At 44.9% G+C, this 13,013-nt stretch overlaps 1 protein-coding gene across 1 annotated transcript in view; it reads left to right on the forward strand.

The window, feature by feature from the left end:
- The window catches only part of GDA (guanine deaminase), a 599,621-nt gene that overhangs the window by 551,856 nt on the left and 34,752 nt on the right, over positions 1-13,013 (forward strand). The window contains exon 12 of the mRNA XM_069228937.1: positions 9,164-9,310. Coding sequence (XP_069085038.1) covers positions 9,164-9,310 — 147 coding nt within the window. The remainder of the gene's footprint in view (positions 1-9,163; positions 9,311-13,013) is intronic.

Consider the following 13,013-nt stretch of genomic DNA (forward strand, 5'->3'; position numbering starts at 1 on the left):
CCTCTGCAGGGGTGGGGTGCTGGTGTGGTGGTCCTGTGGCGGTGCCTCGTGTCCACTAGCGCCGGCGGAGGTGATGGGCAGTTCATCGTCCATTCTAGTGTCAGGGGCCCCTTGTTGTGCCACAGTGTCCCTCCTGGTGTTGAGTACTTCCTTCAGCACCCCTACGATGGTGCCCAGGGTGGAATTGATGGCTCTGAGTTCCTCCCTGAAGCCCAAATACTGTTCCTCCTGTAGGCGCTGGATCTCCTGAAACTTGGCCAGTACCGTTGCCATCGTCTCCTGGGAGTGGTGGTAGGGTCCCATGATGGAGGAGAGGGCCTTGTGGAGAGTGGGTTCCCTGGGCCTGTCCTCCTCCTGTCGCACAGCAGCCCTCCCAGTTCCCCTGTGTTCCTGGGCCTCTGTCCCCTGGACCGTGTGCCCACTACCACTGCCCCCAGGTCCCTGTTGTTGTTGGGATGGTGGGTTAGCCTGGGTTCCCTGTAGTGGTGGACACACTGCTGCTTGACGTGTCCTGGGGACACTGGGTGGGTGTTGTGCTGGTGTTTCCAGAGGGGGGAAGCTCTGTGGTGGCCTGTGACTGTGTCAGGGGAACCGACTGTCCAGAGATCCCCAATGGGCCGGGCTGGTCATCTAGATCCAGTTGGACAGAGCTGCTGTCATCACTGTGGGCCTCTTCTGTTGGTGGTGTGGACATGTGTGGACCCTCCTGTCCGGTGACGTTGAGTAGGGGTCCTGCAGGGGTATAAAAGGATGTTTATTACATGTGTGTGTGCCATGGTGTGGAATGGGTGGGTGTCCGTGTATCCCAGTGTTTGCATTCCTGTGTAGGACCTTGTGTGATGATGGTTTAGGGGGGGTGTATGGGTATGTGCAGTGGGCATGCTTTGGTGATGGGTGTCCATGCTTTGTTGTTGCATGCAGGGCTTGGTGTTGGGATGTGTGGGTTGTGATAGTGGAACATTTGTGAGGAGTAGGAGTGATGGGGTGAGGGTGAGGGCGGGGGTATGTGATGGCATGCAGGTAGGGTGGGGTATGTAATAGTTAAGATTTGACTTACCAGAGTCCATTCCTCCATCTACTCCTGCGAGGCCCTCAGGATGCAGAATCGCCAAGACCTGCTCCTCCCATGTTGTTAGTTGTGGGGGAGGAGGTGGGGGTCCGCCACCAGTCCGCTGAACCGCAAGGTGGTGTCTTGAGACCACGGAACGCACCTTCCCCCGTAGGTCATTCCACCTCTTCCTGATGTCATCCCGGTTTCTTGGGTGCTGTCCCACTGCATTGACCCTGTCCACGATTCTGCGCCAGAGCTCCATCTTCCTAGCTATGGAGGTGTGCTGCACCTGTGATCCGAATAGCTGTGGCTCTACCCGGACGATTTCCTCCACCATGACCCTGAGCTCCTCCTCAGAGAACCTGGGGTGTCTTTGCCGTGCCATGGGATGGTGTGGGTGATGTGTGGGGTGGTGTGTGTAGTGATAGGTGGGGTGATATTTAGTAGTGTGTTGTGTGAGGTGCGTGGAAGTTCTGTGGGTGATGGTATTGTGTGCCTTTGGATGCTTGGTAGTTGTTTGTGGTGTCTCTCTCTTGCCTTCGTTCAGGATTTTTGGTCGTAGGGGGTTGTGGGTGATGTGGGTGTGTGTTCTATATTGTATTGGGTGTGTGGGAGTGGTGTGTGTATGTGTATCAGGTGTGTGTGTTTCGAATTGTCCAATGTGGTAGTGTTTTGTACAAGTGTGTGTATTTTGAGCGCGGCAGTGTGTACCGCCAATGGAATACCGCCGTTGAAAGACCACTGCGTGGATTCGTGTGTCGTGATAGTGTGGGCGTATTTCTGTTGGCGTGACAGTGGAGGTTTTGTTTTCGCCAGTTTATCACTGACCTTTGGTGTGGCGGACTTGTGTGGGTGTCTCAATTTTGGCGGATTCCGTGCTGTGGGTCATAATAGCTGTGGTGGAGTTCCCCGGCCACGGCGGTGTGTTGGCGGTCTTCTGCACAGCGGTAAGCGGCTTTTACTGCCAATGTTGTAATGAGGGCCTATATGTCCTACCTTAACCATACACTGCACCCTGCCCTTGGGGCCACCTAGGGCCTACCTTAGGGGTGTCTGACATGTAAGGAAAGGGAAGGTTTAGGCCTGGCAAGTGGGTACACTTGCCAAGTCGAATTTACAGTTAAAACTGCACACACAGACACTGCAGTGGCAGGTCTGAGACATGATTACAGAGCTACTTATGTGGGTGGCACAACCAGTGCTGCAGGCCCACTAGTAGCATTTGATTTACAGGCCCTGTGCACCTCTAGTGCACTGTACTAGGGACTTACTAATAAATCAAATATGCCAATCATGGATAAGCCAATTGCCAATACAATTTACACAGAAAGCATATGCACTTTATCACTGGTTAGCAGTGGTAAAGTGCTCAGTGTTAAAAAAAAAAAAACAACAGCAACAGGTCAGAAAAAATAGGAGGCAAGAGGCAAAAAGATTGGGGATGACCCTGCATAAGCAAAAAAGTCCAACACAGATATTCATGAAACATTGTAGCAGAGAGTGCACCAGAGCATGTCCACGTTGGTTACCTCTTCTGCTACATAAGTCAACAAACAAGACAGTCATAAACAGAGATCAACACGATACATGTATCTACTGTCATATCCATGTGTTACGAGCTGATCTTGTAGTCAACAAAGGCATCCTTTAAAGCCATCAAGAGCAGAACAAAGATACATTAGTTTGCATGCCACACATTAGGTTCTGTAGTGGTATGTTGTCTTTGACTTATCATCCTTTAAAGATCAGATGCGTATGACATGGAATGACAGTACAGTGCACAAACCATTAATCTCAGGATCGACCTGACTTTCCACATGTATATGTTGAGTGGACAAACCCATGGCTAACTACAGTACATGGTACATGATGTTTGGTGAGCATTGCAACATGGGCAACTGCTACTCACCCTGACATATTTGCATTGCAGCTGAGTCACAGAAATAAGACTTATAGCACATCACCATCCAAAGGAATATAGGTGGAATCTCAAGCAACAATCACTGCCTTCTCTAGAGCCAGCAAAAGGCCTCGGAATCAACAATAGGCAAGAGTAACCCCAGAATTGAACCCAAACCAACAACTCCTTCAGCATCACCCAACAGTGTCTAAAAGGGGCCCTACGTAGGCAAGTCTATGAGCACCATCCATGAGTGCAGTCACAAGTGCCACAATTTTAGAAGTTTGGAAGTAGATATTACAGAACTGCAATTTATGAAATAACACAAAACATTACTGATGCAGGGCAATCTGCTACCACATCTGCAACTGTGATGCCACTGGTGTCACTAGCATAGAAATGATCACCATCCGTATGGCACATGAGAACAATACCATAACAACAATTATGTCAGCTCCCCTGGCCAGATTCACAATACCAATGTGCTATATGCCATCAGTTGCAACACCTGAAATCCATTTAGCAGTTGTTGATGTGAGCACTGCAAATGCCAGAGCTGCCACTGACACTTCTGGAACAAACCCTGTAATGTCTATTCAGATATCAGAAGGGAGGGAGGCTCTCACCCAAATTGGAGATATGATTCCGTTGACTCTAGCATAAACTGGGGAGGAAGCCTTGTGGAAAGAAATTGTAGAGTTCATGAGAACAACTGAATACCAGGATGTAGAGAGCATGAAAAGACTCACAGAAAGGAGGATATAGCTCTCCCATTAATGATTGAGGTCCAAGGCACAGTGACACAAGAAACGAAAGAAGCACATCTAACATTCACATACGTGTGGCCTAAATGGGTTGTTATTATCAATACTGACCTTGAGTTAACAAATGATGAAAGGAAATGCATCAAGTGCCAACATCTAAGATATGTTGGGCAGGCTGCATGAGAGGCAGGGAGTAACCTTGTCACAAAAGAAAGCAGATTGAGGAGCAGTTAAGTTTATTTTACTCTACTGCAACAACCATAGCCTCGTCAATCACAGGCCTCCTAAGATGGAGGCAAGAGAAGGTAGTACTGTATAGCTCAAGTTGCAAGCCCTCCTAAGTACTGTACCACCAAAATGAAGAAATAAGCATGACATTGCGTCTGGTAATGTTTTTTGAAGCAGCTGCAAGATGTCAAGTCATATGTCATGGATATTGTGTTTTTTGTTTGTTAATATCATGTTGATATCTATTTTGCATGTCACAAGAAGACCTTACCAGTGCAAACATATTACATAGACTTAAGGCTGTTTGTTTCATATCATAAATTATGGTTTGGGGAAATTCTTGTACACTGAGGCTTCTTGAGTGGCCCGGTGGAGGATGCAATCATTATCACACCTGTTAAAATTCAATACCCTCAGGATCTGTGATAATGTGTGATACTTATCACCTATTACACGTTTAGTCTTCAAAAATGAGACATAGCCTGCAGATTTTGGTGCACTCCGCACCAACATCTGCACATACCAGTAGTTACCAGGTATCCAGGGTAGTGAAAAAGACGACCACTCATTAACAACTCTTTTCAATCAGACCCTGAAGGACCACAGGGCACAACTTTACAGATGATATTTCAGTGCATAATATATTATGATTCTTTCTAAAAAGCAGATTGCATACATATTTCATTGTAGAATAGCATGGGTATCTTGTATATACCAGATGTCTACAGTGGTTCGATGCTATAAGACCTCGATGCTATAACTCCTTCTGTGCCCATGACGTAATGGTTACGTCCTGAGGCACAGTGCTCCTGTGCCCAGGATGTAACCATTACGTCCTGGGCACAGAGCCGAGAGGGAGCGCGCCCTCTGTGGGGTTCCCCCCCACCCCGCCAAGGCAGGGATGGAAGGGGAAGCCCTTCCCCTTCCACCCCCAACCCCACCACCCCCGTGATGTCAGAGCGCGATCGTGCGCTGACAATTACAGAGGTCTCCTCCCATTGCGCTGGAAGCTCATCTTCCGATCACGTGGAGGAGGCCGGAGAGGCTTCAAAGGGAAGGAAAGGAATTTCCTTCCCTTTGAAGTCTCTCTGAACATTTCAAAAGCCGGATTGTAAAGCAATCCGGCTATTGAAATGCCCACTAGACACCAGGGATTTCTTTTACAAAAGGAAACTGGCATGAGGTGAGTGACCCCTTGGGCAAGGGTCGCTCCAAGGGGGGGCATTTTTTAAGGCCTTTTCTGACCCCCCTGGGGGCAGATCAGCCTTTTATTAGGCCGATCTGCCCCCAGGGGGGGCAGAAACCTCTAGGCACCAGGGATTGTTTTTGTTTGTGTTTTTTTTTTTTGTTTTTTTTTTTTAGCAGTGGGGAGCGACCCCTTAGGCAAGGGTCGCTCCCCTAGGGGGCAAATCATATTTAGGCCATTTCTGCCCCCCTTGGGGCAGATTGGCCTATTTTTATGAGGCCAATCTGCCCCCAAGGGGGACAGAAACCACTAGACACCAGGGAGTTTTTTTTTTTTTTTCGTGAATTTCAAGCAGGGGAAGTGACCCCTTAGGCAAGGGTCGCTCCCCTGGGGGGCAAATTTATTTCAGGCCATTTCTGCCCCCATGGGGGGCAGATCAGCCTATTTTAATTAGGCCCTGGGGATTTTTTTGTTTTGTTCTTGTTTTACAGATGGGGAGTGACCCCTTAGGCAAGGGTCGCTCCCCTGGAGGGGCAAATTGTGTTTAGGCCATTTCTGCCCCCTTTGGGGGCAGATCGGCCGATTTTAGGTCAATCTGCCCCCAAGGGGGGCAGAAACCACTAGGCACCGGGGATTTTGTTTTTTGCGCCAATGTCACATAAGGGGAGCGACCCCGTAGGCAAGGGTCGCTCCCCGGGGGGCGTTGGGGGGGGCAGGGGGGCAGATTCATTTTAGGCCATTTCTGCCCCCCCGGGGCAGATCGGCCGAGTTTTGTCAGGCCAATCTGCCCCCACTTAGGCACCAGGGATTGGTGTGTGTGTATGCATGTGTTTTCTTTAGGGGGCCAGCCCCTTGGGTAAGGGTCGCTACCCTTCGGGGCACATTACTCTTGGCCATATCTGCCCCCCGTTGGGGGCAGATGGGCCTATTTTTGGAAAGCCCATCTGCCCCCAAGGGGGGGCAGAAAGCCCACCAGAGGCCAGGGAAGTTTTTTTTCAAAAATAGGAGGGTGGGGGCATGGCCATACCCCCACCCCAAATAAATGGGGCCAAAGTTGTTCTGCCCACCAGCAGATGGGGCTATTACCCCTGATCTACACCCCGGGGAGGCAGAAAGTCTACTAGATGCCAGGGAAATTAAAAATATATATATATATTGGGGTGGTGGCTAACAACCAGTATGGGCCTGGTTACGCCCCCACCTCAACTCAAGGGACAAACAGTCTTTCAGCTCTCCCCCGCACTCTAAAACATCTTATCCCACAGCAAGCAAGAAGACATTTGATTATTTTGGGTTTTAGTTTTACATTTGGGCCATGAGAACTTGGCTTACTCTCAAAATCGTCCCACTTGGAGTGGTGAGGGCTGCACTTTATGGACTTTGGGACGCTGCCATGTAGAAAAATACACAAGACCTAGACACATCTGAAAACTAAACATCTGGGTGATTCCAGGGTGGTGTGTTTCACATGCACCCCGCACCATTTTTGTACCCACAATCCCCTGCAAACGTCCAACTTTTCTGGAAATCACACATTTTTCCCACGTTTTTGTGATGGAACCTTCCGGAATATGCAGGAATCCACAAAATTCCTACCACCCAGCATTGTCTCATCTATACCGATAAAAATTCTACTGCACCTGTCAGCCCAAAAATGTTTTTTTGCAAACTGAGATATCATTTTTACCGGGAGACTGATGGGAACATTGGGTGGTATGAAATGTGTCCCAGTGCGGTGATCCCACACAGAAATGTGGGAAAAATGTGATTTTTTAGCTAAATTTGAGGTTTGCTGAGGATTCTGGGTAAGAAAACATTGGGGGATCTACGCAAGTCACACCTCACTGGACTCCCTCGGGTGTCTAGTTTTCAGAAATGTCTGGGTTTGGTAGGTTTCCCTAGAGGCTGCTGAGCCCAGGACCAAAAATGCAGGTGCCCCCCTGCAAAAACAGGTAGTTTTGTATTTGATCATTTTGATGTGTCCAAATAGTGTTTTGGGGCATTTTCTTTTGTGGGCGCTAGGCCTACCCACACAAGTGAGGTACCATTTTTATCGGGAGACTTGGGGGAACGCTGGATGGAAGGAAATGTGTGGCTTCTCTCAGATTCCAGAACTTTCTGTCACCGAAATGAGAGGAAAAAGTGTTTTTTGGCCAGATTTTGAGGTTTGCAAAGGATTCTGGGTAACATAACCTGTTCAGAGCCCCACAAGTCACCCCATCTTGGATTACGCTAGGTGTCTAGTTTTCAAAAATGTGCTGGTTTGCTAGGTTTCCCCAGGTGCCGGCTGAGCTAGAGGCCAAAATCCACAGGTAGGCACTTTTTTAAAAAACACCTCTGTTTTCTGCGAAAAAATGTGATGTGTCCACATTGTGTTTTGGGCCATTTCCTTTTGTGGGCGCTAGGCCTACCCACACAAGTGAGGTACCATTTCTATTGGGAGACTTGGGGGAACGCTGGGTGGAAGGAAATTTGTGGCTCCTCTCAGATTCCAGAACTTTCGGTCACTGAAATGAGAGGAAAAAGTGGTTTTTTTGCCAAATTTCGAGGTTTGCAAAGGATTCTGGGTAACAGAACCTGGTCAGAGCCCCACAAGTCACCCCATCTTGGATTACCCTAGGTGTCTAGTTTTCAAAAATGCGCTGGTTTGCTAGGTTTCCCCAGGTGCCGGCTGAGCTAGAGGCCAAAATCCACAGGTAGGCACTTTGTAAAAACACCTCTGTTTTCTGTGAAAAAAATTTCTGGGTCCACGTTGTGTTTTGGGCCATTTCCTTTCATGGGCGCTAGGCCTACCCACACAAGTGAGGTACAATTTTTATCGGGAGACTTGGGGGAACACAGAATAGCAAAACAAGTGTTATTGCCCCTTGTCTTTCTCTACATTTTTTCCTTCCAAATGTAAGGCAGTGTGTAAAAAAGACGTCTATTTGAGAAATGCCCTGTAATTCACATGCTAGTATGGGCACCCCGGAATTCAGGGATGTGCAAATAACCACTGCTTCTCAACACCTTATCTTGTGGCCATTTTGGAAATACAAAGGTTTTCTTGATACCTATTTTTCACTTTTTATATTTCAGCAAATGAATTGCTGCATACCCAGTAAAGAATAAAAACCCATTGCAAGGTGCAGCTCATTTATTGGCTCTGGGTACTTAGAGTTCTTGATTAACCTACAAGCCCTATATATCCCCACAACCAGAAGAGTCCAGCTGACATAACGGTATATTGCTTTAAAAAATCTGACATCGCAGGAAAAAGTTACAGAGTAAAACGTTCAGAAAAATTGCTGTTTTTTTCACCTCAATTTCAATATCTTTTTATTTCAGCTGTTATTTTCTGTAGGAAACACTTGTAGGATGTACACAAATGACCCCTTGCTGAATTCAGAATTTTGTCTACTTTTCAGAAATGTTTAGCTTTCTGGGATCCAGCATTAGTTTCTCACCCATTTTGGTCACTAACTGGAAGGAAGCTGAAAGCACAAAAAATAGTAAAAATGGGGTATGTCCCAGTAACATGTCAAAATTGTATTGAAAAATTGGGTTTTCCAATTCAAGTCTGCCTGTTCCTAAAAGCTGGGAAGATGGTGATCTTGCCACTGCAATGCCATTTTTAGGGAAAAAAACACGAGCTGCCTTCTGCAGCCCTTTTTTCCCATTTTTTAGAAAAAAACAAAATGTTCACTGTATTTTGGCTAATTTCTTGGTCTCCTTCAGGGGAACCCACAAAGTCTGGGTACCTCTAGAATCCCTAGGATGTTGGAAAAAAAGGACTCAAATTTGGCGTGGGTAGCTTATGTGAACAAAAAGTGATGAGGGCCTAAGCGCGAACTGCCCCAAATAGCCAAAAAAAGGCTCGGCACAGGAGGGGGAAAAGGCCTGACAGGGAAGGGGTTAAGGCCTCTGATTTCTTTCCTATTTATTCCACTAACGTCACGTCATATCCATGCAGTTCTATTATTTTTGCACTCATTAATTTAACTCCTGTTATGTTCTATTGATTTTAGGCACTTAACAGTTCAAATCTTATCTAGATGTTGCAGGTGGTTATTCAGCTTCCATGCTGGACGCTATCAGGAGAACTATGGACACATCGAAAATTCTCTTCATACAAGATCCTACCGTCGAAGTTCTTACCTTTCATGAAGTCTTCAGACTAGCAACCCTTGGAGGTAGCCAAGGTATAAGAAAATATTTGATATGTATATATTTGTTCATATTGTTTAATGTCATATTCAATTTTTCATGTAGATATCACTGTTAATATTAAATACACTTTTTTCCAAGTCTGTTTCTACCGTATTTACAATTACCGGCCACATCTTTATACTATCTATACTCTGTACTATGTACATGCAGTGATATTTATTTCTACAAGAAAGTTGGGTATAGATTTATTAAGGGTTTTCTGGGCTTTATTGTGGCACTGCATTTTGCGCAGCACCCTCTGGTATTTTTAACGGTAAGACAATTGCAGCAATTCTTTGAAACGCTTTGTACCACTTTGTGCCATGCGAGCATTCATGTGTAATATTAGTACAGTTAATAGACTAAAGGTTATTCCTTCTGCCAATTTCAGGCCAGTACACAACTCGTTGGTATCCGCCGCTTGCTGTTTTCTTTACCCAAATTCTCAGCAAAAGTAAATCCTCTGAGAGTTATTTTTATTACAGACAATTATCAGATAGTGAAGGGTCTTGTTTTTATATATTACAGCTTCTCTTCACAAAAAAACATTCTTAGGCCAAAGGTGTGTGTTTTTTCTGATTTCATTTGCAGAATTTTTGATTGTGTTTATTCTTTTGCTCCCTTTGCCAAGTAGCAAAAGTGTTGACCTTTACCTACATCTGTCTCCACACCTGGACGATCCCATAACTACATAATCCACTATGTGTGTGGGCTTCACAAATCTGTTTGCATTTTTTGATTGGATTTGCTAAACTTTTAACTGAGCACTGTGAAATGAGTCTGCCATTCAGTCTCCCAGTTCATGAGCTCTGACCCCTAAAGTTTATGTAAAATGGCTGCCCCAAACTGTCTTAGCCAATTCTTAAGTACAACCACAATAGATTGGCACAGGAAATGCACTAGTCACATGAAAGTTAATTGTCACGTGTGGGCTGCAATGTACACTTACACCACCCAGTTGCATTCCTCTGAAAGTATGGTTTTGAGCCCACTATTAAAGCCTGGAAGCTGTAGCCTAATAAGCTGCTGTAGCACATGCCAATAGAAACTATTTTAACATATGGAAAAACCTATTTGAGCATTAGTTATGCTGCTTCTAAGGGGGCCTTGTTGCCGTCAAAACTGGGCACTTAAGGTATAAAAGTGGCACATGCTAAATATTTTCAATAGTATATCTCTGAAAATATTAGCTACAGAGTGTTATGTCAAATTTATAGGTCACTGTAGCCTTTTCATTCAAAATTGCCTCTTTATGATTAAAGGTTCCTTTTTCACAAATTGGGTTGGGGAATGCTACAAACATCATTCAAAGTTTTGTAATATTTATCAAAAATGTATTTGAGGGCACTGTAGTACTCAATACATGAATCTGAGTTTATTACCACTCTTGCTACAAATAATATGTACATGTAATAAGGTCTATTTTTACATTTAAAATGCAACTTTTGTTTTACTTATAACTTTGGAAGTTTGGTAAAGCTGTAACAAGCATCCAGTCAGTTAGCATTTGTGTCTAGGTTTCAGTGTGCTAAATGTCATGCAACAAAGGGAGAAACCTGAAATGTCAGGTCAAAATAAGGGCTTTCATTTTAACTCCCGTAGGAAAATATGCTTCTAGCTACGTCAAAAATTGCTTAAAGAAGTAGGGCCAAACTCAAAGTTGTGCCTTTGCTTGGATGGATGTAAATCTGTTTGATATTTTTTAGATATTTTTGACAGAAAATGTATTGATTGGTATTCAAAGGGTCAATTGTAGGGCTGTCTTGAAACAGCAATTGATTGCTTCTAACCAGAGGCACTGGAATTATGCGATTCTGTTTTTCACATAAAATCAACTGCATTTGCCACATAATCCATAATCTGCTGCCTAGTCTGCAGATTTTAGCAAACCAAACTTTTGTTTCTAGCTCAAATGGGTCAAACGTTTGCTGAAAGCATTGCAGAATGTGTGCTCGCTCCGTGTAATGCCCTTCACAAAGGTTAACTGGTCATCTTTCAATAGCTTTTTTCTGTATTTGGTTGTAAAACCGATGCCATTGATCGCTGCCCAGACAGTATTACTATGCGTGAAAATGACAAAATAATGAAGTAGTACTATCAACAAAGTGCTGCATTACGCCGGACAAATTGCCTTTCCTTACTGAATAATTTAGTCAACCCTACTCCATAAATTGGTGCTTCCCTGCCACATAATTCCAGTGGCCCTACTTATAACTTTAAGCCATTTGGCGAATATGCACAAAGTTTAATGGTGACCTATCTCTGTGGGCAGGTAGTCACCCTGGACATTGCCACCAGCTTTGGACAGGCAGTAACCCCATGCTTGCCTGGGCCAGGTGGATTCTCTGGGTTTATAGTCCCTAAATATGGGTTTGCAAACTGTAAATCTTGGTTTGCAAACCTACAGGACATGTAGGCCCCACAGGTTTTGCAAACCCCATCTGGGATAGGTAAACCCAAGTTTGAGGACTGTCTGCAGACCAACAGTCCAGATTTATCTAACTTTTAACCCTTTAACGCACACCTGAGACATTTCAGTAAGGCACTCTTCTGCATAAATTTGTAGTTTTGTGTAGTTGTCTTCGGAGTTTTTTTTCTGTACTGAACAGCATAAAATCCTATGTGAGTTTAAATGGGAAACACTGCTTTTTTGACTACCTTCTTCCCTGTACCGTAGGCAGGTATGCAAAAAACTTGGTATACCAAATGTAAACTGGATAACCTTTTTTCTTAGAAGGTGTTGTGCAGATTGGATGCTGGAGCCACCTGCTTCACTCAGATGGTCTCTTTGCATGATCAACAGAGGACTTCATCAAAGTGGGAATCCTTTTACTTTGTGTGCATTCCACAAAACACAATGGGATCTGGATGTTGGCAACAAGCACGTCAACATTAGGGAAAATACTGTGTTTGATCCGTTCACCTGGCAGCAAAGTATAAATTTTTCTAAGTGACTTTGAGATCATTCAAAATCATTGAACTACTTTCTGACAAGTTAGGCTCAATAGTCAAAATTTTAGGCATTCTTCTTTTTCAAGATATTTATGAAGAGCTTCTGCATAAAGTCTGCTTTTAAAAAAAAAACTTTGTTTGTTGTTTTTTCTTGCCATTTTTAAATCATTGTTACATATATATATATTCTTCAATACAATCTGTACTTTAAGGGCTCATTGTATACATTCGGGTCACGTTCAACGACAGGGTCATTCGTGATTCAGCTAGTCATTGTTGTAATCATCTACCTGTGCCTGCCGTTAACGCTCCCCATCATTCTCATGCCCTATTTCTATCCGCGTACTGGATATCCCCATTTAACTGTAAACCATTTAAACAACAAGTTAGCTAAAAAGTAACTACTAAAAACAAACAGTGTGCAGGTGGAATAAGTGGTGGCGTGTGTGATCCATTCTAGCTATTACTTCTAGTTCATTCTACTGTTGGGGTCTGCTAAAGTGTCCTCCTGTCCCTTCCTCGTTATGCATTGTCCTCTGTTCCGACAGGGACCCCTCCCCCGGTCTCAATTAGGGTCATACTTCCTGCCCAGTGTAGTATCCGGGTCTCCCATCCCTCCTCAGAGTTCAACCTTCACTGCCAGTTAGTACAGTTTAGCTCGTGGTCCCACCATGCTCATGCCTGTCCTTCCACCGCCCCACTCCTAGTGTCTGTCTCCTCAGCCTCCCTCCCTGGGGTCCCATT

Source organism: Pleurodeles waltl, chromosome 1_1, assembly GCF_031143425.1.
Source record: "Pleurodeles waltl isolate 20211129_DDA chromosome 1_1, aPleWal1.hap1.20221129, whole genome shotgun sequence".
NCBI classification, from domain to species: Eukaryota; Metazoa; Chordata; class Amphibia; order Caudata; family Salamandridae; genus Pleurodeles; species Pleurodeles waltl.